The sequence below is a fragment of the Staurois parvus genome, unplaced genomic scaffold, assembly GCF_062004578.1.
Source record: "Staurois parvus isolate SC_StPar_1 unplaced genomic scaffold, SC_StPar_1.0 ptg000673l, whole genome shotgun sequence".
In the NCBI taxonomy this organism is placed as follows: domain Eukaryota; kingdom Metazoa; phylum Chordata; class Amphibia; order Anura; family Ranidae; genus Staurois; species Staurois parvus.
The window spans coordinates 400,818-427,471 of NW_028318469.1; the positions used below are offsets into that span (position 1 = coordinate 400,818).

At 40.9% G+C, this 26,654-nt stretch overlaps 1 protein-coding gene across 3 annotated transcripts in view; it reads right to left on the reverse strand.

The window, feature by feature from the left end:
* MORC2 (MORC family CW-type zinc finger 2) overlaps positions 1–26,654 on the reverse strand; it is a 122,791-nt gene that overhangs the window by 24,328 nt on the left and 71,809 nt on the right. For 2 of the 3 annotated variants that reach the window (XM_089652201.1, XM_089652200.1), the window contains exons 14-22: positions 21,651–21,791; positions 20,337–20,491; positions 13,430–13,558; positions 12,795–12,900; positions 10,199–10,331; positions 6,406–6,477; positions 5,951–6,325; positions 5,483–5,629; positions 297–402 (exon numbers count right to left, since the gene is read on the reverse strand). In XM_089652201.1, the coding sequence (XP_089508327.1) occupies positions 297–402; positions 5,483–5,629; positions 5,951–6,325; positions 6,406–6,477; positions 10,199–10,331; positions 12,795–12,900; positions 13,430–13,558; positions 20,337–20,491; positions 21,651–21,791 (1,364 nt within the window). The remainder of the gene's footprint in view (positions 1–296; positions 403–5,482; positions 5,630–5,950; positions 6,326–6,405; positions 6,478–10,198; positions 10,332–12,794; positions 12,901–13,429; positions 13,559–20,336; positions 20,492–21,650; positions 21,792–26,654) is intronic. The other variant, XM_089652202.1, reaches the window with a different exon arrangement.

The window sequence follows — 26,654 nt, forward strand, 5'->3', positions numbered from 1 at the left end:
TGCACCTCCACTGGCTGGCTGGCTGGTTGGCTTATAGCTACACAGGTCTGTGAAATAGATAAAAAGTTGGCCTAGGCAAAAGTGCAGCTGAGAAATGTCTGAACATGTGAATTCAATATTACATACTTATCCAACAACAAAAACGAAGAACTGTTATTTTCACTCCAAAGCACAATAAAGATTGAATACAAACACTACATATTTGCTTTAAGCAAGTTTCTTGTGTGTAGTTACTGTAAAGAAACATTAGCAATGAAATCTTTATGCATTACTCACGCCACACTTTGCTTATTCACCTTTCTGTGCAGCTTTAGTAGACACAAGGACATCTGCATCTGGACTGTCTGTCCGCTTCAAAGGTTCTAATGATACGTGAGAGTCAGATATTGAAGCTTTAGCCTGCTGAGAAAAGTCACACAAGTTGAAAAGGCAATACTGGCTTTTGAGAAGGAAAATATTTACCACAAGACACATAAATCACAAAGGGTGGCAGCATGAAGAAAAGCAGTGTAGTCCACAGTAGCACAAAGCATTTTGGACATACTGGAATATCTTCATGTGACTGATCAATCTTTTTCTTAGAAGAACACAGAAATTTTGTCCTTACTGTAGAATAATTTTTTCAAGTTCACGCAGGGAAGGGACATAACATCTAGTGATCTAAATGGGCATCTATAAGACTCAGGGTCATCTCTTTGCACGTTCCACTGTTTTTAAGTGCACTCCTGGCCTCTCGTTTACCCTCCGTTCGCATCAAGCCCGATTTTGAAATCGTGCGACTTACAGTGAAGTCGCACGATTTCAAAGTCGGGGGAACCGCCAATTTCAGGTGCGATTTGCAAGACATCTGACACAGATGTCTATGCAAATTGCACCAAAAGTACTGCATGTACTACTTTTGAAATCGGTGCGGAACCACACCGATACGACCGCTCTAATAGCAGACAATAGGTTGCGACTTGGCATACAATTTGCAAGTCGCATGGCATACAAATCGCATGCTAAATCATACCCAATGTGACTGGGGGCTTAGGCTTAGATCTAGAAAACCACAAGCTTGTTATTGCCTCAACTGATGGAAAAATTTAATAAGCCAAATTTGATTGGTTTGGCACATGATTTGCCTGTATTCTGCTGTTACCCACCTATTTTTGAGGCAACGTTTGCAAAAATACCATTTTTGTGTATATTGGAAAATTTATTTCTTTGATGGCATTTGTATTTTGATGACCTTTTTATTTTTTATTCCTCTCACGCATCTCAACTGCTTTGCTACCTAATGAAAAAGATGTGCCATGTACATTGATTATAGCGCACATGTAACCTAAATAATCGGATTTTTCACTTCTGTAAAATCTTTTTCTTGGAGTACATTATGGGAAACATGATCTTAGTCATAGATGACCAAGTTATACAGCTACCTTCAGGTGAATGGACACTGGCAAACAAAGCTGTAAGGACAGTACTAGAACAGCCTTTCGCAATCCCAGCAAACCCCAGTCCATGACATTCCATCAGGAATGACAAAGTGAATCTGTCTAAAAGAAGCTGTAGGCCTTCCAGATGTTATGATAGACTTTGAGAAGTCGATTTCCTAGCTTTCAGGAGAATAAGGATAACTGAGTTTGTGCGATCCATGTCCCTCAGGACTTGGGCTTCAACAACCATGCCATTAAAGCCGGAGACTGAAGCAGAATGAAAGACTGACCCCTGAAACAGAAGATCTGCCTGATCTGTAGGCCTCATGGAGAGTCTGGCAGGATTGTAGCATGGTCGAGGTTCCACTTTGTCCTGGGCCAGTTAGGTGCGTTTTTCAAATTACCCGAACGCTCTCCCCCTCGAACATGAGAAATAGATGAGGAAGAAGCTTCAGTGTTGAAAAGGTGTAGATCACCAGGGCATTCATTGCAAACCTCTGAGGGTTCCTGATCTTGCTGACAAACTTGTTCAGCTTGTCATTAAACCTGGATGTCAGAAGATGAACGTGTGATGTCTCCCACCTGCGACAAAGGTCTTCACCCACTTGCTGACCGAGCTTTAGCTGAATGACAGCTACAGCGCAGTCCTCCAGTTCTGGGAGGGCTCCATCACAGCATGAGGAAAAATACAGCGGATAACCAGCAAGTGTGAAAGGAGACCTTTACATTGATAATCCGGGTACGGATTATCAGAGCAGCCCCAAATATGTCCATGATTGCCCAGCAGTGCTAACAGTCTGTGCCCAGCAGTGCCGCCTATCAGTGCCTCATCAATGCCCTTTAGCGTCGCCCAGTACCTTTCAGTGCCACCCATCAGTTCCCTTCAGTGCTGCCCATCAGTGCAGCCTCATCAATGCACATCAGTGAAGGAAAAGAATTACCTTTTTTTGCAAAATATTATAATAGAAACAAAGAAAACATTTTTTGTTTTTTTTTCTCCAAAATTTGTGGTCTTTTTTCGTTTAACAAAAAGTAAAACACTCATGGGTGATTTAATACCACCAAAAAAAGCTCTATTTGTGTAAAAAAAATGGTACAAATTTCATAAGGGTACAGTATTGCATGACCACGCAATTGTCATTCAAAGTGCGACAGCACTGAAATCTGAAAATTGGCCTGGGTAGGAAGGGGGTAAAAGTGCTTAGTAGGCAAGTGGTTAAACACTTCTAGGTGAAGAGACCATTCCTCTAAAACCAGATGCTAATAAATCAGAAATGTCTGCCTGCAATTTTCTACACCTGGAATGTGAACTACGAACCGGGCTAGAACGTATTGTTATGCCCAAGCTACCATGAGGTCCGCTTTTATTTGAGTAACTTCTTGTGCCCCCATGATGGTGAATGTAAGCCACTGCTGTGTCATTGTCCAAGTGAATCCTGTGTGAGGAGTCTCCCTGGTGAGAATTTCAGTGTTGGAAGGAATAACAAAATCAACCTGAGTTCCAAGGTGTTCATTGGGAGCTGTGTATCCACTAGCAACAAAGCCCCCTGTACCGAAAGGGTCACCAGGACTCCAACCTACCCAACAGGCTAGCGTCTATCGTAAGCACCTTTCAAGACATTCAGAAAACCTACTTCCTGAATCCCAGCTCAAGACTTGAAAGCCCAACACTGTCATGCAAAAACGAATGGTTGAACATCTCCTGGACCATAAAGCCTGAACTTGGGAGCAAAATGCCAAGAGCTTGTGCATAGGGAGGTAAAAACATGGACTGGGCTTTATCCAGAATCAAGCCCAGATACTCCAAGTTGTGGGTAAGTCCCAGAGCTGTTCAGCTATCCCACAATGGGGATACCTTGAAAGCAAGCAGAGTTAAGTCAATTTGCTGATATTGCTGCACGCCCACAGAGGCCCATCTTGGAAATTTGGTGGAGATTATCATCTAACTCATCCACATAGCATATGGCAATTTGCAAGAACTCCAACTGATGGATGACAGATGGATACATAAGAATGAACCCAGGGTCTTGAGCCATGTCCTTGGACCAAACAGCTGGAGTCCAACAGACCAACATGGTAGAAATGGCACATTGCATAGCAGGACCACAGAATTCTCCAGATGTCGCTGTGTCACAGTGTGAGAAGCTGAAGGCTGCCATAGGATGTATTTTCCCAGCAGCCTCTTGGACAAAGTTGAGCTAAGGATTCCCAGGACCCCAGTGGAAGCGTGTCTGCAGAGGAGGCTTGTTTCCAGAGGAGGGATCCTGGTTCCATGCTGTCTGGCAGATCCATATAAAAAGGGTTTCCTACAGATTCCTCATTAGTATATTGCGTATTAATTATGCGCATCTGGTGAGTGCGCATTTCTTACAGTCTTTCGCACGGATTAAGTCACACGTATTTTTGGATGTCATTAGGGCTTTATGGAGCACTATATGCTGACCTGATCGAGTCAAGCCTTCACTAATTTATGAACACTTTTTTTTTGTTGTTATTAAAAGACTGTACACGATCTCACGTTTGTTTGGCGCCTAACATAGCACTTTATTCACTTATATGATATATCACTATTTAATTTATTTTATATTTTATTTAATTTTGATGAATTGATCTGTTATTGATTATATTACACATTCATATTTCATTAATTTATAGGTAATTTCTTAGTGCTGCACTGTTTTTCTAGATTATTTGTAAGGCTTTAGGGTTCCTTTATCGGTGCATTTACAGCTTGTACAATTTTTTGTTCTGGACGCTCCCTGATTTTTGTTTGATAGCAGGACCTGGCATGGAAAACCATGCATTAAAGAGGGCTTCTAACCTCTTATTCACAGGGTCCTTGAACATCAGGACATCCTCAATAGAGAGAGTAAGGGTTCTGATAAGGCAGGAAATGGCTGGATCTACAACAGGGACCATCCTGCTCTTCAGGAATCCCTCCCCTAAATATGGTATTGTTGAGCAAAGCACTTGGGAAGGACAAAGATTTTCTCAGGATGAGGCCAGTCACCGTACAGGATACAGACTGTTCCATAGAAAAACACAGGCACTCCGCGTTAATGAGAAAAAAAAAAAAATAGTCTACCTCAGCTTGAGACAAATATAAGCAAATTGGGTATCCTCCTGTGCAGATTCATCTCAGCCAGACGAGGAACCTCCTGTAATTTGAGGCCTCTAATGGAACAGAGAACCTTTATAATCAATATCATAAAATCAAACACAGTGACTCAGAATTCAGCTCTGGAAAGACAGAAGGATGAAGGGGTTTCCAGAAGGAGCTAGAGAGGCCTCTGAAGAGGGTAGCGACTCAGATTGCTGCCAGTGGTCAGAATCAGAAATGTTAGAGAAGGTACTACAGACCCCCTCCCCCCGACATTCTCCAGAGCCATTAGGCAAAGCATCAGATAGTAAAACCCGCTGCCCAGTTAAATGGTAGCTGTAGTGGATATGATGAAGGTTTGCTTCTTTCAGGGCAGAAAGGAGTAGTCCATACACAAAAAAGAGGCTTGCTGGAAGTGAGAGGGGTTACACCAGTTGCCCTTTCAGAGCTTTATTTGCTTGTGTTGAATCACCTGAAGTCAGATGCATAACCCAGTCCTCTAAGACTAAGCTCCTGTATCCTGTAATGACAGTTAAGAGACTGAAAGAATGATGTATTAAAAGGCAAACAGACTGCACTTTTCAAGTGCAGTTGCACTCCTTTTCCCTAGAACTTGGTGAATGTGGTGAAGCTCTAATCATCCAATCAAAAGCAAGCAAAAATGCTGCTTTTTTTTCTAGCAACTGATTGGGTATTCTTTACAAAGTGAAGCTTTACCACATTCTGGGGAAAAAAAAAAAAAAAAAGAGTGCAACTACACTAACAAAGTGCACAGTCTATTTGCCTTGAAAAGTGCAACCTTTCAATGCAATGATGGATTGAAGAAAAGACTGCAGCAGGTTCAGCAACATCACTAATTGAGCAAAGAAAAGCAAAGTTTTCTACTGCAGAACAAGGACATTCTATAAAATCAGTCTGTAAGCTTACATGGATTAGTGGGAATAGACATGCAAATACTTCTTACCTTCACCTCTACTTCATTCAGCTCTTTCATGTCCGCTGGCTTTGATCGTTTTGGCTTCTCAGGTTTAGGGGTTGAGACAATATCTTCCTCCTCCTCGTCTTCTTCAACTACTATCTGTTGGGAGGTTCTCTTTCTCACACTGGTAATCTACATTCAGAAAAACAGCATATTTTGTCAACAGGCTCAGGAGATGGATTCAGTTTATCAACATGAGGAACACTTAGAAAACACTCACAGACTTTCCAAAAAACAAATTTATTATAGTAAAGGATAAAAATACTTTATTCCTGATAACCAAAGTGTATGGCTAATTTAGACAGGCTATGTTGGCATTATTATATACTCAAGCACTCTACTGGGCCCTTTAATGGGAACATTTGTGAATGGAAGTTAATACAGCCTTTTCTAAATTAAATTAAAGTGCCCAAGAGGTACATGAAGGTAGAATAGAAGTAGTGGCTGCCTTACCACAGGGCTTTTACTTCTAACAGGTTTCTTTGCTGGAAGGAACTTGGAAGATTTCAAGTTTGGTGAGGACAGTAGTGTGGGTTTTGAAGAGCGAGTAGGTTGCAGAAAACTAGGTTTTGATATGGATGGTGAGGATTTCACAGTTGGTACTATTTTGCTGATGTTTTTAGTAGTGTTGTTAGTTTTGATGGCAGTAGGTTGGGAGTGAGCTCTTGATGTGCTGGCTCTTTCACTGTTTTGCACTCGTAATGAATCAGTTTTCTTTACTGCATTGCTGATTCGTGGTGATGGAGTTGGAGGTGGTTTAACTTCTTTCAATACTGCTGGAAGAGGTGGTGATTTTGGTCTTAGTGAACGGCTTGACGGCACAGGTGGCTGCACAAAAATATGAAACCTGGTTGAGAGTTAAGTGAATAAAGCAGATATCAAAAGAGTACTACTCAAAAGTTACTAACCTCTGATGGACGTGTGCTAATCTCCAAAGGAAGCTTCTTTATGTCTGCACTTGAACGCACCGTTGATATTTTCTGTAGTTCAAATTCAAAAGTAGAACACATTAGTAATACTCTGTAACTGAAGAAATAGCTTCAATTCTCTAAGCCAAACAATCACACAGCTGAAAGATAGTGATCATGAAGACAAATAAGGGGAATTGTACATACCTCTAAATTCCATATCTTGCAAAATATATATATATATATATATATATATATATATATATATATATATATATATATATATATAGTACAGGACAAAGGCTGGATATTTACAGACCCTACTTTATAGGCTGGTACAGATAATTGGCTACTCAGAGATTTGCAGTACAGGCCCCCTTGGGTGTACCTCTATAACCCTACCTCACTGCAGGAGAGAGCAGATTTTCTTTTATTCAAGCAATGCAGAATAACACAGAAAAAGATGGGGGGAATGTAGGGGGCTGCGTCCTGTACTGTACCCCAAGATAGGAAATTTGCAGCCAAGTCAACATTTTTCTTACCTGTACAATACAGGACAGAGGATAGATATTTATAGACCCTGGGACATCCCCAATGTATGAAGAACAGTGGGCAACAAGCCAAACAAACTGTGCCAAGAAGCCGAACAATAACGAGGGTCAACAGACCCAACTTGGGGTGCTGCAGACCCAACCTGCAGTCACAGAAGCTTGGATGACCACATGGCAGAACTTGGAGACGGTATAAACCTAAGAATAGGTGGTGGCCGTGCAAAGCTGGGCAACAGACTTTAATTCAGAAAACCCAGGAATCACCCACTAGTCTAGTGGAATGAACACCTAAGAGTGCTAGAGGTGTCTTATCATTTAGAGTGCAAGCTCTTAGGATGAGTTTTCTTAGCCTCCTGGGAATAGTGAATTTTAATACTTTCACGCCTGGCCTATAGCAGACTGACAGTCGGGCGGGACACTCCTGAGCGGGCGTCATGTGACATCTTGTCAAAAGGAGCCGCTCATGCGGTCACGGGCCATGCAGCAGAATGATATGTCACCGGCTGTGTCCACAGGACACAGCTGATGACAGATTACTACGCCTCCACATTGCCAGTGTCATGTGACCACTGTGGCCAATCACAGCAGATCACGTCAATTGCAAACAATGGATGGCTTCCTGTCATGCCATCCATTGTTTACAATTCTGTTAGCTGTGATTGGTTAAAGCAGTCACATGGTACAAACAGGGCCAATCACAGCCCATCTGCAACCAATCACAGCTAATCACAACAAAAGACGGAATGAATTTGTTTCATTCAGTAACAATGGTTGCAAATATCAATCAAATACATTGGTATTAGCAATCATAATGTGTATTGTAAAAAAAAAACAAAAAAACATGATCACTTGCCCAGAGTAGTTCAATGTTACTATGGTAACACTGTATTGCTTTAGTCACTGTGTTGGAAAAAAATAATCGAATAAATTAAATTATTATTTCCATATCCAAATCCATATCCAAAAAAATTGTAAAAAAAAAATTACAACTTCAAAAAATCTCAAAATGCCTCTTACTAAATACCATGGACTGTCTATTTTCCAAAAATGGATCATTTTGGGGGTATTTGTACTATGCTGGCGTTTTCAGGCCTCAAGAAATTAGATAGGCCGTCAGTATATCAGGATTGCTCGATTGTCAGATATTAGGGATGCAACGAAATTTCGGCCTCTGAAACATATAGGCCGAAAATAGCCCTATTGCCATTTTGCCGATAACAAATATGTGTACTGCAGATGTCAATGCCAGTTTTTAAATATAATTTGCAGCTTCTTTTTCTTCACTCACTGGGTGACCCTGCTTCTGTTTCTTTTAGCCCTCCAAGAATGACAGCTCCTTCTCTGAGCTATAGTAAAGGAAAACAAAGCAGGTAATTACATTTAAAAAACGGCATTGTTTTTAAATGCAATTGATGGCTTTTTTCTTCACAATAGCTCAGAGAAGGAGCTGTAATTTTCGCAGGGCTAAAAGAAACAGAGGCAGGGTCACCCAGTGACATTACCCAGTGACCCTGACAATTTGTTTCTTTTTGCTCCAGGGAAAGTGACAGCAAAGAAAAAAAAAAAAAGCCGGTAATTACATTTAAAAACCGGCACTGGCATAGTGACAGCTAGTGAGGGAGCCTCTCTGTATACACTGCTCCTCTCCTGCCCCCTCTTTGCACACACTGCACCCCCATCCCCCCCTTACAAAGAGGACCGGTCACTTATATGCTATCACATAGGGGACTATTGGTCAATAAAATCATAAGAGAAAAATAAATAAATAGATAATTTCTGAAAGCAAACACCCAAAGAATAAAATAGTGGCAATTTTTATGTTACACATTAGTGCAACAGTTTAAGAACTCAACATTTCAGTAAACAATTTACTTAAGTGGAATTTAGGGCACATAAACAATATATTACCCAATTTTTTCAGCATTAAAGTGTTACTAAACCCACAACAGTAAAATCAGTCTGTATATGCAGTAAAGCATGCTTGTTATACTCACTGTGGAACCTAAGGGGTTAATCCTCTGCATTGTGTAAAAATGCCATTTGATCCTGACTTCTCTGTTCCTCCACTTCTTTTAGTGTCCTCCTTATCTCCAGTAAGACATACGTGGAGACACTGCACATGCTCAATTTGGTGTGTATTGCCAGAAAGATTTTTTTTCTTTTTTTTTCTTGGGAGAGTGCAAGTGATCAGCACAGGGCCAATAGGCACTGCCCAGGCAGAGGTCAGGGGTTCTGCATCCTCCTAGAGAAAACGCCTCCTACAAGCTTTAACCAGTGCTCTGCTGATCAGCTAACTGCTGATGAGAAAAGGTATTTAGCAGTTTAGATTTACTAAAATAATTTCATCTCCTTGCTCTGTGTACTGTTGGAGATCAGATCTAGTAAATCCAGGGTCCTGAGTTTAGCAACACTAATTGAAAACCTCTCGACGCTATATATGTCTGAGGTTTGCACCAGATGTAATCCCACTTACCATAAAATGCTCCTACAGTGACTAAAGCTGCCTGGATCTTCCAAGTACAGAGCAATTTTTAGTCTTGGAATCCCACCAAAATAGTTTTCAAGACTCTTAGAAATGCCAAGCAGACTCTAAGATGCAGGTTTAGATCTACTTGCAGGAGGACTGAAAAGAGCTAATCAGTGGGAGCATAAGCGCTTATAAGATAAAAGGTGTATTTCATTGAATAGCCTTGATGTTGAAAATCCCTTTAAAGCTTCACTCTGGCCTACTTTTACATTTACCCATATAATGGGGTAAGATGACCGTTTGGCTAGGAGAGGTAGAAATAAGGTGATATGTCTTATTCCTCATTCCAGCAGGCGCTCTCCTCTTTGAGCGACTGGTTCTCAGAAATCATTTCACTTTACTGCCTGACCAGCTGCAGCTCTCGGACGTCATCATATACAATGCAACAGCGCTGCATTGTATGTGAGAAGGGTGACGAGGGCCCACCTACATTCCAGAATGGAGGACAGCAGAGGAGAGTGCTGGCTGTCAGGGTAGTGTGACTAAGGTAAGTAATTTTAGTTATCCCTATCTCCACTAGCCAAATAAGCATTTAACACATACAATGCTGGGGGGATGGACCCCACTGCATGGGTAAATTAACCGTAGCCTGGAGTGGGGTTTTGTATTTTTTTACATCGATATAAAAACATTTCATAAAGTACTGTGGACACTGCCAAAATATCTGTAAGAGTTAAATTCAACAATTGTTACGGTAAAGGTAAGTAGTCATCACCTCTAGTGCTTCCAGCTTCTCCTGCTGAAGTTTGATCTTCTCGCTCAGATGCTTTTTCTTCTCCTCTTGTGTCACAACTTCTTTTTTAAGGACTCCAATAGGAAGTTTTTGTTTTAACTCAGGAGCTTCACACCTGCAACAGAACAGGTTTCTTACTAACTAGCTAACTTTTCCTCACTGCACCTTCAACACTAAAAATTGCCCAAAAAATTCTACACAACTAAAATTCTACACGCTCCTTGAGTTTGTGGGGTTTCCTCCCACAACAGCAAACCATAACGATAGGTTACCCAAAAAAACTTCTATATTGGCACAGTAGGGATTTCAGAGCTCGTTGCTAGGTTTGGCTGAGATTATAAGTACGTGGTTAAGCAGTGTATAATAATGTACATTAAAACCCCTCTCACCTAGGGTTTCTCTAGCAGGTGTTCCTTGAGCAGTAAACCACGGTAAACTGATCTCCTGCTTTCACAGACCACAAATAATAGGGAGAACTACACTTATTAGTTTACAAGGATACTACAAAATTTTAGTCTGTATCTATTTTGATCAATATGTCAGGGAAGGGAGGTGTTAAAGATGATTTGTCAAGGGTTTTAAATACTCTGGCTATGCCACAATCTAATGCACCAAAACTTTAGACAGAGGTTTCCAGGGACATTAAAAGGAGGGTTTTTTTAAATAATATTTTGAAGAAAAGAATACATTTACAGCGGATCATACTCATCCTGTACTGTACTGCAAGAAATTGAATTTACAGGTAAGTCAAAATTCCTCTTATCAGACTGATTTATGAAAACCGAGAAGTCCTCAAGCAATCTATGAGAAGGGTGAGTATCAACTAGGTAAGTAGAACTGCGCCAACAGGACAATCAACAAGGGTCAACTGACCCAACTTCAGAGTGCTGCAGCAAGAACCTTGCAGTCAAAAGCTACTCCCGCAGATGATTGGATGTCCACTGGTTCAACTTTGAAAGGATAGGAGCAGAGGTTTAGGCCTTACAAAGATGGGCAACAGATACCCGGTGCCGCAATGCCCAAGAAACACGCACTGACGGAACGGGTGTGTAAAAGCACAGGAGAAACTTTGTCCTTTATAGTGTAAGCTCTGGTGATGAGATGCCTTATCCATCTAGCAATGATTGACTTGGAAGGAAGATATCATTTACGAGGTCCTGAGGGTAAGACTAATAAGAAGTCTGATAAAGGCTATTGCTTTGGGGTAGTCTCTAATGGCTTTGACTACGTCCAGGCAATCAAGAGTAATTTCTTTTGAGTGCTTTGGAGAAGGTCACAAAAAAGGCAGTGAGGTGGAAGATCAATACCCTTAGGAAAAAAAAGAAAAAAAAAAAAAAAGATGGTTTTAGGCATAAGACCTTGTCTTTATGTAGAATAGCTTCTTAGAGGAGAGAGCCACTAACTAAAAGATACATCTGACAGACATGACAGCAACTAAGAAGGCCACTTTGCAGGAGAGATCATCTAAAGAGACCCCTCTGATGGCTTCAAAGGGTGGTTTCTGCAGGGCAGAAAGAACCAGAGTGAGGTCCCAAGGAACAGCAAGGTACTGTAAAGGGAGGCCTGATCAAAGGTACGCTTTGAATAATGGTTTTGACAAGGGAGAGCAATGCAGACATAAGAGGTTAAGTACTGATTGTAGAAAGGCCAGTTTGTGGTTTGTGGGGGTGGGCAGAGGATAGGCCCAATGTCAGTGTGACAAATTGTAAGGAGTTGTTTCCTACTGCAAAGCACACAGTGCAGATGAGTTGGATAAATATATTCCTATTTATCCAGATAGGCAACCTGGATATCTACAGATGCCAAGTATTTTGTTCAGCTCAGGCAATAGCTGACTTAGTGGATTCCTTGCAAAATTGTGGAATATAAAAAGGTATTTGTTTAGTGGTTTTAGGTCCCTGATAGGATGATTACCCTAGTTAAGCTTTGGTATCTAAAACAGGTTTGACTGGAATCCATTCAACCTGTCCTGTAGGGGTACTGGCACAATTACTCCTGGGACAAAAGACTGTTCAGGGAAGTCTACAAATCTGACTGTCCTTGAGCAAATTTTGGCTGATTTGAAAGAAGCAATGAGGGGGTGGAGTTTTGACTTCTATTTTTTTTTACCAGTCATGTTTATTACAGTGCCAGTCAGAGGGGTAGGAAGATTTTTTGTTTGTTTGTCCGTATCCAATTCTCCTGTGAGCATCACTAGAATTACAAAAATGTTTTTTGGTAGTGTTTTTTTTTTTTGCTGTTTTTTTCACTTTAACTGCTAAATGGGGATTTTGCATTGAGGGAACAACAGTCCATTTCACTTTCATGGGAGATTTTGACAAGGGGTGTCATCTCTCAAACTCGACATGTCACCTTAAAATTGCAAAACATTGCAGCCATGTGTACTAATCAGAGTGGCACCATGTCCGCTTGTAGGTGAGCAAATCAGCTTCTAATTTATACTGTTCGCTTGCCATCCATGTGAACGGAGTCTTACAGTATTAGGAAAACCTTTCCACTGTATCATAGATTTATCATGTAGTGCCTTTGTATGCAATTTCACTTCTATATACTAAGAATGGATTGGGTATGTACATACTTATCCTGTTCTACATCAGAATTCATACGGCAGACCCATGTATTAGGATATTCTTTATTCACAGCACTCAGCTGGAACGGAAGCGTTCGCCACTTTAAACACAGATCTGCAAAAAAAAAAAAAAAAGCAGAATTTTTAAGAACAGAAACTAGTGATTTACTTTTGTATTGAACACACCCCTATTAGTTTATGTTTGAGGCTCAAAGTATGTAAGGAATAGAAAAGGGAAACCAAGTCTAAATGATCAACTCCGCTAGGCAGGTACATTTATGTACTCATAAGTATCTGACTGTGTATTCACCTTTGTGCAAACATGGCTGATAACACTGCAATGTTCACGTAGCTTCATGCAAATATAGGAGAGTAGGAGAGTATACGTAATGTTACAGAAGACGCCTCATTACTAAAAATTCCCTTAGTCATGCCCCCAGGGGAACAAGCCCCATTCAAATGTGCACAATTTGCTGTTATTGCAAAGATTTAGAAATGTTAGAAAATGCAAAAAAAAAAAAAAAAAAAGGCAGAATTAAATGTGCTTTATCATGCTGTAAAGCATGTAGTAGGATAATGACTTATAATGTTACTAATTATTCCTTGCTACCAGTAGAGAACACATTTCATAACATGCTCCTTACCACACTGAATAGTGGTTGGGATCTCCATTGCTCGTCTTCTTTTATACCTTAACTCTGACGATGGGGGTTGATTCCAGTTTGCCGATATATAACCAAATTCATCCCAGAATTTTGCAATTCCTTTCTCAGCTATGGGGTTAAAAAAAAAAAAAAAAAAATAGACAGTTGTATTAAAAATGTATGCATGTGTACTACAAAACAAATCAATATCTTGTATGAATGAAAACAAAAGGTTTCAGTTTCCCATTCTAAAACTGGTCATGTCAGTGTGGACTAAAGTTAAACACCTAAGCAAGCCATAGATTATACAATTTTCTTCCCTTCTATCTGCTAGGAAAGAAAACTGATTGATTCCCCCTTCAATATAGTGAGTGTTGATGGGGGAATCCCTCCCACAGGGGCCTTCCCTGCTGGCAGAACACAATCACTGTTGGTGGGTATAGTCGCCCACAATGATCTCAGGCCAAAAAAACATAAAAAAAAAAAATCAGAGAGCCTGAGTTTAATGAAGTTGATCGATGGATTGACTTCAGTACAACCAGCCTGCCTGTTGAACCGGGCATGCTTCGATTCATCTATGTCTGGCTTTAATCTTTTTTTAGGGACCCAGACAATTTAGCCTAAGGTACCAACCTCTATCGGAACAGCTTTACACAAATCCTGACACTGCCTTGTGAAAATCTCACACCATTTTCATTCTCTCAGATGTATACTAAGAGGGAATGGTGTTACGCTTTACATGAGATAAATCAAAAGGCTTTTTGCACTCGCGCAAAACAAGTTAAAGTACTTAATAAACAATAAGCTGCAGTATTAAAAGTGTCCAACAACCAATATAGTGCAACAATGCCGTGCTAATACAAGATTAAGTGTATAAATTAACCATTCAGTCCTTGAAGTGTTGCAAACGATAATGGCTTTCCACACAAAAAATAAATAAAAAATGAAATATGTTAAATTATTCATTTCTGTGATAAAATAATGGGTCACTAAAAATCAGTTCATTCACATGTAAATCCGTGTGAAAGGTCAGTGAACAGAAAATCTTTAAAATGAATATCAAGGTGTGAGTCAAAGAGGAACTCCACCAAAGGAAAACAAAAGATGTACCCTACCTTCAATTATGGACTTTTAAATAAAAAGGTCACACACGCCTTTTCCCCTTTTAAAAGCCAGTATCAGCAACTTGTGGTTAACACTTGCTCCAATGAAGACAAACGGAAGCAGTGAAGTCTGCAAACATAGTACTCCTAGGAATCCAAATTCCCACATGATGTAGTAATTATTGGAGCGCTAGCATTCACACAGATGACTAAATTTTTTTGGCTTCAGGGATTTTGTTGCACATAGAATATGCTTCTACTATGAACAATATCACCGCAACTACTGACATAAATATTAGAATAGCAAAGCAACTTTCTAGTGGTGTCAAGCCCTTTAATTATGGAAATGCTGGGTCCCTGGCTGTCATGCTAACCACTTGGGCTTCAGTGCTTTCTAAGTCAGTAATCTGGAACAAGTATACAGATCAGGAGTTCTGACTTCAGTTGCCTAGGACAGATTCTTGGATTGGAAATCAGAAAGTACTGCAGCCAAAGACAGCCAATTACTCCCTCAGGCAGCCATGATCTACAGCAGCTACTTCCTGCACTCTGTATCAAATCTAACTAGGAACCTGCACATACATCTTCTGCCTTCCTTTGGTGGTAGATTTCCTCTTTAATCTACACCGTGGGATTCAAAAAATTTGTGATAGAAGAGTTTATGTTCACTTACCCTTGACACGTATTTACAAGTGAATGAACTGATTAATGACTCATTGTTTAATCACAGAAATTAAGCATATTTCATTTTTTATTGGTGGAAAGCCACTATCACTTGCAACACATCCAAGATTATATGGTTGATTTATATACTTTAACCTTGTACTAGCGCAGCATTGTTGCACAATATCGGTCCTTTACATGAAATGCCTCTTGGTTTCTTCAATAGGATTCTACAATTGTGCTTGAACTTAGAGGCACAGTTAAGAAACCATAAACACGTCTCTATTTATCCCCTAATAGAGGTTTTTCAAATCACAAAGTCCCAAAAGGTTATACCTTTATTCCCATTTAATCCAGAGGCCTCTCTCTAATATATTTTGCCCCTTACTGGGGCTTATTTGCTGAGCTCTACGGTGAAGCCACAGTAGGAGGGGCCAAATGCACTGGTGAGAGGTGGAGTATCTGTATAATAAAGTAACTTTTACCCTTGGAAGTGGTGTGTAGCTCCGGAATTGTGTGTTGTGATGTGGAAGGAACTGACCTCTGAGGAGCAGACCCTTGCGGCTGGAGTGGACGAATGTGGTGGTCTTGTGAGTGGCTTTTCTTTTTTGCAATGTCTTTATTGCCACTTGTTGCACACTAAAGCTGGTAAAACCCCACTGGCTGTTAAGATTAAATGGTAAAAAGTAATGCCAACTATGCCTATGGAGGAACAGGATGATATCTGCTGTGCACATATGCTGGTTTCATCTGTGGTCAATAATAAGCTGATTCAATTATATATCATTCAACAAGCCTATCTATACCCTGTCTGCTTGCATAAAATGGAATGTATGGCTACCTCTAACTGCATAATATGTACCCAACCACAGAAGGACTTGGGGATGTCTGGTGATCTCTGAGTTGTGAAAGCATGTAGTCAGCATACAAACTACTACTCTATAACAATTCCCTTCTCCCTGTGCACCTGGTTGTCTGGTATACTGGATGAAGACTCTTGCTCATACTATACTAGAACATTCCTAGTACAGCCATTAAATAGACAAGCCAGTCCTCTCAGTAAATCAGATTTTTGCTTAGGAAAAAGTTATGTATACGTTATGAATGTTATCAGGGCTGGGACGAGGAAGGGGCAGGAGAGGCAGTTGCCATGGGTGCAGTCTTGAGGCAGGAGGGGGGTGCCAGATTGCAAGCTGCACCATGCACTGCTCCATCAAATCACTGCTGTCACAGTGGCCAGACTGCTACCAACAGCATAAATTAGGGGCATCCATTTACAAATGGCCATTCAGTGTCCCTGCTGCTGCGACTGCGTTACTCAGCAACAGCGTGGATGTCAGTGAAAATTTGCTAGCTGATAGCAGTCACCCCCCCCCCCCCCACCGGGCCACTGCCTACCCTGTGAATGCTAGTGGTTGGATGCTAGGACAGCCGGCATCACAACAACCAATCAGATGCTTGCCTCGTTCCTAGGCCCTGGCCTTAAGAGTAGGAGGAAAAAAAACAGAACTTCCTCCTCCAAACCTGCCCGGACCCAGTACCCCTGCTTCCTCATATGTCATGAAGCTGCATGGAGAAGAAATGGACCATGATGTAGGGAGGATCTCTGGGGACTCTGCTCTAAGGGGGCAATCTGGTGACCCTGATTTAAGGAGGGGGCAATCTGGTGACCTTGATTTAAGGAAGGGGCAATCTGGTAACCCTGATTTAAGGAGGAGGGGGGGGGGCGCACTCTGGGGTCCCCGAGGTAAGAGGGAGAACTTTGCTGACCCTAATGATAGAGGGACACTGATGTAAGGGGGGAACTCTGGGGACACTGATGTAAAGGGGGGGGGGGGAACTCTGGGGACCCTGATGTAAGGGGAGGACTTTGGGGACCTTAATGAAAGAGGAGGACTCTGACGTAAAGGAGGAACTCTGGTGACCCTAATGAAAGGGGAGAACTAATGTAAGGGGGGGCACTGGGGACTATGATGTGTGAGGGTGACTCTGGGGACCCTGACATAAGAAGGGGCTGATGTAAGGGGGAACTCTGGGGACCCTGTTGTAAGGAGGTAGTACTGCTGTACTACCATGACGAAATCATGTGCATTGCACATGAATAAAGCATTACTCCCTCCGCTACACAGGGCCCCCTGGATAAATGCAACACACCAATCCCCCACCCTCCAAGCTCCCCTCCCTGTCATACCACCACCAAATCAGTCCTTCTTAGACTCACACCACATTTTTCCTATTAGTGACACCACAGACACTGGGACATTTTTTCCTTCCAGTGACACCACCAACGCAGGGGAATTTTTTCACCTCACACTAATGCTGGGGTATTTCTTTCTACATCACTGTTAGCCTCATTTTTTTTTTTTTTTTTTTTTTTAACATCCAGCTTAGTACGATAACAGCAGCAAACAAGCAATACAAAGCAGTACAGTGAGGCAACAATATCCAAATACAGAAAGCAAGAAAATACAAAATAAGTCAGTGCAACCCATCCGTTGTAGAGAAGCAGGGCTCAAAGCAACCTCATATCTAATTGCAGGATAGAATGTGTACCGATAATAAACTATGTTACATTGTTTTCGTGAGACGTGCTGCACGCATCACAATTTACCCCACCTGGGGGTGAAGGGGTGTTTGTGAGACACGGTTTGGCATCTTCGCCCTGGGCGCAAAATGACCTTGTCCCGGCACTGTATGTTTTATAAAGTAGCGTAAGTTATGTATGAAACTGTTCTCTCAAAATCCAGAGACACAATAGACACAATGTCCTGGTTGAGGGTAAAACCCAAAACCACCTTAGGAAGAAAGAAGGCTCTGGGTCTAAACATCTCCTTGTCACTTGTAAGATCCAAAATGTATTTTTAGCAGTACAAAGCCACAAACTCAGACACATGCCCCAAAGAGGTCATGGCAACAAGAAAATCATCTTTGTAAAAATGGAAAAGGGGTTACTACTGATAGGTTTAAAAGAAAGTTTCTGAAGTGCCAAGAGAACCAATTTCAAATCCCATGGAGTCCAGTTTGTTGTTGAACCAGAAGGCCAGGAGCCTCCCCTACAATGACAGAGCTCCAGGATGCATATGGTGTAGGGCCCGTTGCCTCAGATCCAGGTGCTGACAGCTGGGTAAGTCTGTCTGCCAAGTGTCTAATGTGAATTATTGCCCACCTATTTTGCAAGACTTCTAATTCCCCCCTGATGGTTGATGTATGCTACTGCTGTGATGTTGTCTGACTTGATCCTGATTGGATGGCTCTCTAGTCAGGGTGTTCAATGTTGTAGAGGTAACTAAATTATGGGCTTCTTCAGGCAGGTCTCCTGCAAAAATTAGTCTAAGCCTTGGTTCACACATGTGTTTTGTGATGCGTTTTTAGTTTGCACGACAAGTGAAATTGAATGAGTTCCTGTTTCCTGAATCGCACTACAAAACTGAGCTATTTTACAACACATATATGCGAACCTAGGCTAAGACCCATCTGGCTGACATCTGTTGAGAGAATCTTCCAAGAGATCATAGAAAGGTTTTTTTCTCAATCACAAAATTAGATTGCAGAGTCTCCAGTCCAGAGATAACCTGGTCCTCGGTTGTCAGTCAAATCAGTTTGTCTGGAGACTGAACAAATTGTTCCACAGTGACAGGATGTGGAGTTGTAATGGTCTGGAATGAAACTGGGCAAATGAGACTCTTCCAATGAGGTGACCCTCAATCCTAGGACTCTCATGCAGAAACAAAGAATTGAGTGACAATTGGGCAATAGAATTAGAGTCTGGGACAGGAGAGTTAGACGTTTCCCTAGGGAAGAAAAAATCCAGATAACCACCAGAAGGCAGCATTGGTGGCAGTTCATCGCTAGAATTAAAGTATCCAACCGAACCTTTTCAAGGTTCTAAACTGTCTGCATCACATTGTCCGTAAGAACCGATGCTGACTGCTCTCTCAAAAGGAGTTAGTCTAGATATCCCACAATATTGATGTACTGGAAGCGCAACAAAGCAAGCACAAGATTGAGCACCTTGGTGTCACTGGGGATGTCAGTGGCACCAAGTCAGCTCCCCCAGTGTCAGAATGTGCGCCGCAGTCCCGCTATAAGTCGCTGATCACCGCCATTACTAGTAAAAATAAAACATTTAAAAAAAGCCCAGTATATATACCGCCATTTGTAAACGTTGTAACTTTCACGTAAACAAATTAAATTTACACGTATTGGGTTTTGTTTTTTTTTTTTTTTTTTAGCAAAACATGTAGCAGAATACATTTTGGCGTAAATTTATGACGAAATTAGATTTTAAATTTTTCTCACTGGACATGTTTGATAGCAAAAAGTCAAATATTGTTTTCTTTTTTTCTCAAAATTGTCAGTATTTTTTTTTTTTTTTTTTTTTTAGTAGTGCAAAAAACAAAAATACCACCCAAAAGAAAGCTCTATTCATGGGAAAAAAAAAGAACGTAAATATTTCATTTGGGTGCATCCTTGCACGACCACACAATTGTAAGTTAAAGTAACACAGCGCCGTAACGCAAAAAATGGCCTGGTCAGTAAAGTAAATTTTCACCCTCCGAAAATCACTGCTGAACTATATCCAATGGAAAAGAGTTCACAAAAAGGTGGTATGTCCCAGTAGTAAACATCTCACTGTGCTTTTTGAAGATAACCTTTCAACAAAAGTTTCTGCACATTGGAAGTTTTAGATGATCTTAAAGATTGTATTTTCACTTGCACTTGCAGGACCAGCTCTTCAACCAGCTATTGCTGCAATTTCTGTCTATGGTAATGAACAACTAACATGAACAGGAAGGGGGTAAATACTCTGGAGGGCAAGTGGTTAACGCTTGTAGACATGAAAGAGCTGGCAAGCTTCAACTTCTTCCAGACTTGACAACTAGCTTCCTTTTTGCCGTACAGCAATGCAAAGTGCTGTGACGCAAACGCTACATGTTTGTTTAAACGTGAACAACACTCTCCTTTGTCAATATTATCCATTGCAGGCTGGTTTACAAGGCATTCAAGGAGCTGCAAAAACACCTCAAAGCTTGCTTCTTATGTCAGTGTGAACAGGGCCATAAAATAACGTACCAGTTGTAGCACACTACTTCTACAAAGAACATTGTAATTTTTTACCTTAGTATTTGTAAACAACTCACCTATACCAATGTCTTTCCAATACTGTGCCAAGTGCTCCCCCATAGCTTTCAAAAGGTGTTTGTACTCCTTTGCATCTGCAAAATCCTGTTTGTTGTGTGTAGGTTCCAGGACAAGATAGGGGACATCAACTACTCCTAATACTCCTCCACAGGCCCTAGAAAAGGAATGCACCATAACTTATAATTGTAATAGAAGAAATACATTGCTCACAGCTATCATATTTCTTTATTCTTTGACTTCTACAAAATATATATTACATGCGGTCTTCCATTATGTGTTTTCTTATGTGGACTGGCTTAATTGAAGCCACTTAAACAGCTTCTTTCCTCATTCAACCAGGGGGTTGAATGAAAAACGTGTGGTGCAGGGATCTCCCTTGCTGAGATATTGTATTCTGACAGGGGGTCTCCTGAGTGTCTGCCCTTTTCCCCCCCGCCAGAATACACTGATCAGCGCTCGTAGCTATTGGCTGCAAGCACTAATCAAATGCAGGCTGTTTGACTGAAGGCTATAGTTAGTCGTTCAGGTTTCTGCTGAAACGGACCATTTTCAGCCTGTATGTACAGGGCTTTATACTTACTATGACAAGACTGCAACTAACTGAGCACAAGTGTTCTGAAGCAGTTTAAGATCATTTAAAAAATCACTTGAAATCTTCTAAAAAGAAAATTCCCAGTTAAAAATGGCTCACAGAAAACCAATGCTCACTTAAGGGTTAAACAGCCGAGCTGTGTTTTATCAACATAGCGTAAACCCTATTATCAAGCGCTTATTGTATGTATTTTATATATATATATATATATATATATATATATATATATATATATATATATATATACATACATACATACACACACACACACACACACACACACACACAGAGAGCTACGCTGAGAGTCTGCAGGAGCCTGAGATTGCACCTGCGATATCTGCTGATCGCTGGTGCAATGCTCTAGAGGCGCCTTACAAAAAAAACCTGCAAAAACCTTACCTGCAAAAACAAAAAAATGAGCATTTATATATATATAGGGATCACAAATACATAATAAAATACTGTATATATAATATATAAGGCACCAACATGATCTACTTACTGAGCTGAACTGAGACTTTAGAATTCATCTGCACAGCCAGCTGCTGGGGAATCTGAGATTGCAGACTCTATGAGCAGAATTGTTGATATCACGTTTATTACTGTTGGCTAAATCTACTGTGGTGTGTTAAGAGACCAGCAAGCTTGTGGATTAACCCAAAGGTGTGGTAATTCAGAAGTGTAACTTCCTTTCAAATGAAAAACGTTGGTTGGTACTTACGCTCCTCCCTCCAGCTGAGGGCCAACTTTCTCATACATTTTAATTAACCGACTGCAGTTGTACACAAACATGCCATCCAACTCCCGCTGTTCAATATTCACACCAAATATAAAGTTCAGCTCCTTGGGTTCTTTTAGGGCCCTACAGGATAAAATATACAAGTAATAGCATAAAATATACAACTATATCTCTGAAATACACATTGATAAGAAGAAACAAATTACATTACAAGACCAATCGTGAAACTACTATCCACAAAGTTTAAAGGATAAGTTTCCCTTCAGAACATATTACATGTTCCACCTGGTTTTAGGGCGGAACATGTTACATATTCCAGCCTCTGCAGCCTTTCCCCTCTAAACTCACCTCACTGTGAGTGGGGGGGGCGGACCTTCTGCTCGTGCCTGCTGTCAAAATTTGAAAATAACATGCTTAAGCGGGGCTCCGCCAACACGGCTGTGTCATTCACTTACAGTTTCCTGTGAAAGAATGCCTACAAGTACCATCGGCCATTGCAGCTGTGGCTTCTCAATGAACTGCAAGGGTGCTGGTGAGCACTCTCGCAGTCCATCCAGCTTCCTGCTGTCAGGTAACTGCCATACTTCGCATGGGTAGACAGCTATGCTGAGAGTCTGCAAGAGCCTGGGATTGCACCTGCGATCTGCTGATAGCTGGTGCAATGCTCTGCAGGCTGCATAAAAAAAACATGCAAAAACCTTACCTGCAAAAAAAAAAAAAAAAACAACGTGCATTTATTATTTTTTTTCAAAAGGTGAGCTTGTCCTTTAATTCAGATAGTGGTATTAAACCCAAAACCAAAAATTTATTATATTGCAGCTTACCAATCATTAAATGTGGTGGCTGCATTTTCTTTTTTTTCCCCCGTTTTCACCTGGCGATTTGGTCAGTAACACCTGTATTAGAGTGCCTCCACTCTGGATGAAGGAGTACAGGGGTCACCTCTGGACAGCAGCATTGTCAGCCTGGGGGCAGGGAAGTGTTAGATGCACTAGCAGGTTTAGATACATTAACAAATTGAAGGCAGATTCCAGCTCACACTGCAGTTACACCAACAATTTATCTTTTGGATAAAAGGTATTACATGAATAAATAAATGCTGATCACTGTCTGCACCCCTGTCAATGGTAAATGTTTTGTATCATCCCTCTTAACGGATACATGTCCAGGATAGCTTGTTCTGTTGAAAATAATAAACTTACTGTCCAGATCACCAGGTGAAAATAAAGGAAAGAAAGCCTAAAAAAAGAAAACTAAACAGCCATCACATCTAAAAATTGGTAAGCTGCAATATAATAAAATGTTTTGCTTTTGGTTTAATACTGCTTTAAGTGATCAGCTGCACTATGTATCAGAGCAAGGGTGTTACCAAATCCCTACAAACATCCAACCTAACCATGTCCTAACTGAATCCAGGTGATAGTTTGAACTTCTGTTGAATACTGGATTATACAGTGGATTACTACCTTGTGAGCGAAAATATGGGCTTGTATTTCCCACATAGAGAAAATATGGCAATAAGGAACATTATTCCATAATTTTGTGGAAAGAAAAAAAAGATAAGAATTGGTAAAAGCACTAGCCAAAGCCAATTTGAAGAGCACATTTTTTTTTATCCTTGTAGAAGGAATGGTATACTTACTAAAAACAACCTGTAGGGGAAAGGGTACTGCTCAATAAATGCTATTGTATTGGTTAACTGCAGAAAACAGTGGATCTTATTGGTTAACTGCATCACAAGCACAGCATATGTACTGCAGTAGTCTAAATACCAACAGAAACAAGGACTAACGGAAAAAAAAAAATGGAATGGAAGGAATAGAAAATCTTAGTAGCTAGGCAGATTGTATTTGACCGAACAATGAAAATCTACACCAGAAAACATTAGACAATTTAGCAGAGCCAAGAGTAGTCATGTGTAATGCCAAGAATAGTTTTTATCATCTGTTACCAAGACAGCAGTGTGGACTTTTATGAAGCAGCAGAATATATAATCATGATGAAGCTTAAGAACAAAAGTCATTAGTTAGAGGGAATATTTGCAGAACTTTTAAATATACTGCGAGAGTAATGTTTAAGATCTGAATAATTCTAGATTGTTTTTGTACAGTTTTATTTGATTCATGCTCCAAATCTCCTTCACCCTTTTAAGGCTGCATACATGTGGGGACTTTAAGCCAGAAATAATAGGAGTTTTCACTCACTGTTACTGTCACTGTTAATTCCACATCTTGGAGTATATTACAGGACACAGGATGTGTAGTCATAGACCATGGGTTGTATGCCGCTACCTTCAGATGAATGAACACTAGCATAAGCTTTGTTGGGAACACCCCCCAGTGCACCCTAATATAACACCACCCACTTCATGGGTTTTGCAGCAAGCAATGAAGAGAAACTGAGAAAGGAGGGGAGGGACCAGTGCAATGTACTGTACACCAAGATACTAAATTTACAGGCAAGTCAAAAGTTCCATTAACTTAATCATACAGTGCAGAACACAGGTTGTGTAGACCGTGGGGCACCCCCAAGCTATAAATTGAGGGGTGGGCAACAATATAGCAAACGACTGCAAACAGGCCCACAATGAAACCAGGGTCAACAGACCCAAAACTCTCACATGACAGCTTGAAGCACCTTGCGGCCAAAGCTCACATTAGCAGAGGCTTTTAGTCGCACACTGACATCCGTTGACATGCATTTCAGAGTGTTAAAGCGTACTGTATTTTCACAGGATATCCTGTGCATTGCACAGCCATCGAAAGCAGTGTGCTTACAGTGAAGCACACAGATACCGCCCCATAGTAAAACATACCCAGCACACAGTTAACCCTTTGATCGCCCAGTGCCATTAGTACAGTGTCAGTGCTTTTTTTTTTTTCCCCAGCATGATCGCTGTATTGGTGTCACTGGGGATGTCAATGACACCAAGTCAGTTCCCCCCAGTGTCAGAATGCCCGCCGCAGCCCCGCTATTAGTCACTGAGCGCCACCATTACTAGTAAAAAAAAAAAAAAATCCCAGTATATATACCGCCATAGCTTTCACATAAACCATTTTTGATTTTTTTAAATTTCATTTACTGGACACGTTTAATAGCAAAAAGTCCAAAATATAGTTTTTTTTCTCAAAACGGTCGGTCTTTTTTTTTTTATAGCACAAAAAATTGTCAGTTAAAGTAACGCAGCGCCATAACGCAAAAAATGGCCTGGTCATGAAGGGGGGTAAATCCACTGGAGGGCAAGTGGTTAAAGAATCACCTTTTTTGTGAAAAGAAAATATTAAATGCACATATTTTTGCAAAAAAAAATGTGCATTTATATTTTTCCTACGTAGCCTGGAAAGTATTGTGTCCCTGATCAGTGGTGCAATGCCAGACTCCTGCAGACAAGCCCTGCAGCTTTCAGTCTGTACCCTCACACTGGCTGACAGTTTACAAGCTGCAGGGCTTGTGAATGAACTATGAGGCTGCTCATCAGCTACCCCACAGTCCAGTCAGAACTACAAGCTGACGGTATTTGTAGTTGAAGTAATTCACAGGAAACTGTGAATGAATGATGCAGCCGCGTACAACATGTTCCAAAAGTTGAACTTTTCTTTTAATCATTACCTCAGAGTCAATATTTACAATTGTCTACTACTACCTGCAGCTGTTTGGCTATATGTGTTTTTGGGTTTCCACAGTGCTAGTGTTCCTTCTAGTGTTCATTTTCTGCAGTCGTGGTGCATAAAAACCATATATATATGGATACAAAATGTGCAGTATAAAAAATAGGTAAGGGGATTACTATCCACTTGTAATATATAAATACAAATGACACTGTGGCTGTCATGGCACTTCCACAATCTGTGCCAGGACTTAAAGAATTCCTGTCAGTACTCAGATTCCTTGCCAAAACCCTGAAATGATGCTTGGTAAGTCCGACCAAAAGTGTATTTAAGCTCCAGTGGTTGGTGATGTGTCTTCAAACCAGTTACCAGTTAGCAACAGCTTAAATACCAAAGCCTGTTGCTGATCTCAAATGCCTGCCTGGTCTTCTGCCTTCTTTGTTGCTGACCCTGACTACTCTCTACCTGCCCCCTGCCAAGGCCCGTCGCTTAATCCTGAACATACTCAGGTCTGCTGTCTCTGCACTGTAGCCCTCCTGTACCTGTTACCCCCTTCCAGGGACCAGTAGGATTTCTGGCCCATCTTCACCATCAGGAGCTCACTTGAAGACCAACTGGTACTTAGATTTCACACCCTGGGAGAGCCCATGTCTCGCGGCAGAACAGAGGCAGTACAACACAAAGGTTTAGGACTTCCTGTGTCCCTCAATGAATAAGAAATAAATACTTTCTAAAAAATTATTAATACTAAAATATTAGCATGTAATAAAAAAACAAATAACAGTTCAACTTAAGGGAACTGACCCAATTTTATTTATTTTGTGTTTTTCTATTAACCACTTGCCACTTTTACACCATTCCTGCCCAGGCCAATTGTCAGCTTTCAGCACTGTCACACTTTGAATGATAACTGTACAGTCATGCAACACTACCCATAGGAAATTTTTTATCATTCATTTTTTTCACACAAATACAGCTTTCTTTTGATGGTATTTAACTGGGTTTTTATTTTTTGCTAAACAAACTAAAAAAAAAAGGCAGAAATTTAGAAGGAAAAAAAAAAAGATGTTTTTGTTTACTAAAAAATTTAGCAAACAGGTAGTTTTTTTCCTTCACCGATGTGCGCTGATGAGGCTGCATTGACTGGCAGCACTGATGGACACTGTAGGAGGCACTGACTGGCAGCACTAATGGCCACTGGCTAGCAGCACTGATAATCAGTGCCCCGATTATCAGTGTAGATGTCCCCTTTCACAATGCCGGCTCTCCTCTCGCTGTGACAGCGTGTGGAAAGTACTGCAGATAAGAGGCAACTGTGTCCAGTGACACAGCTGATCACGATGTAAAGGGCCGCTGTGATTGGCGAACACAGAGAGCA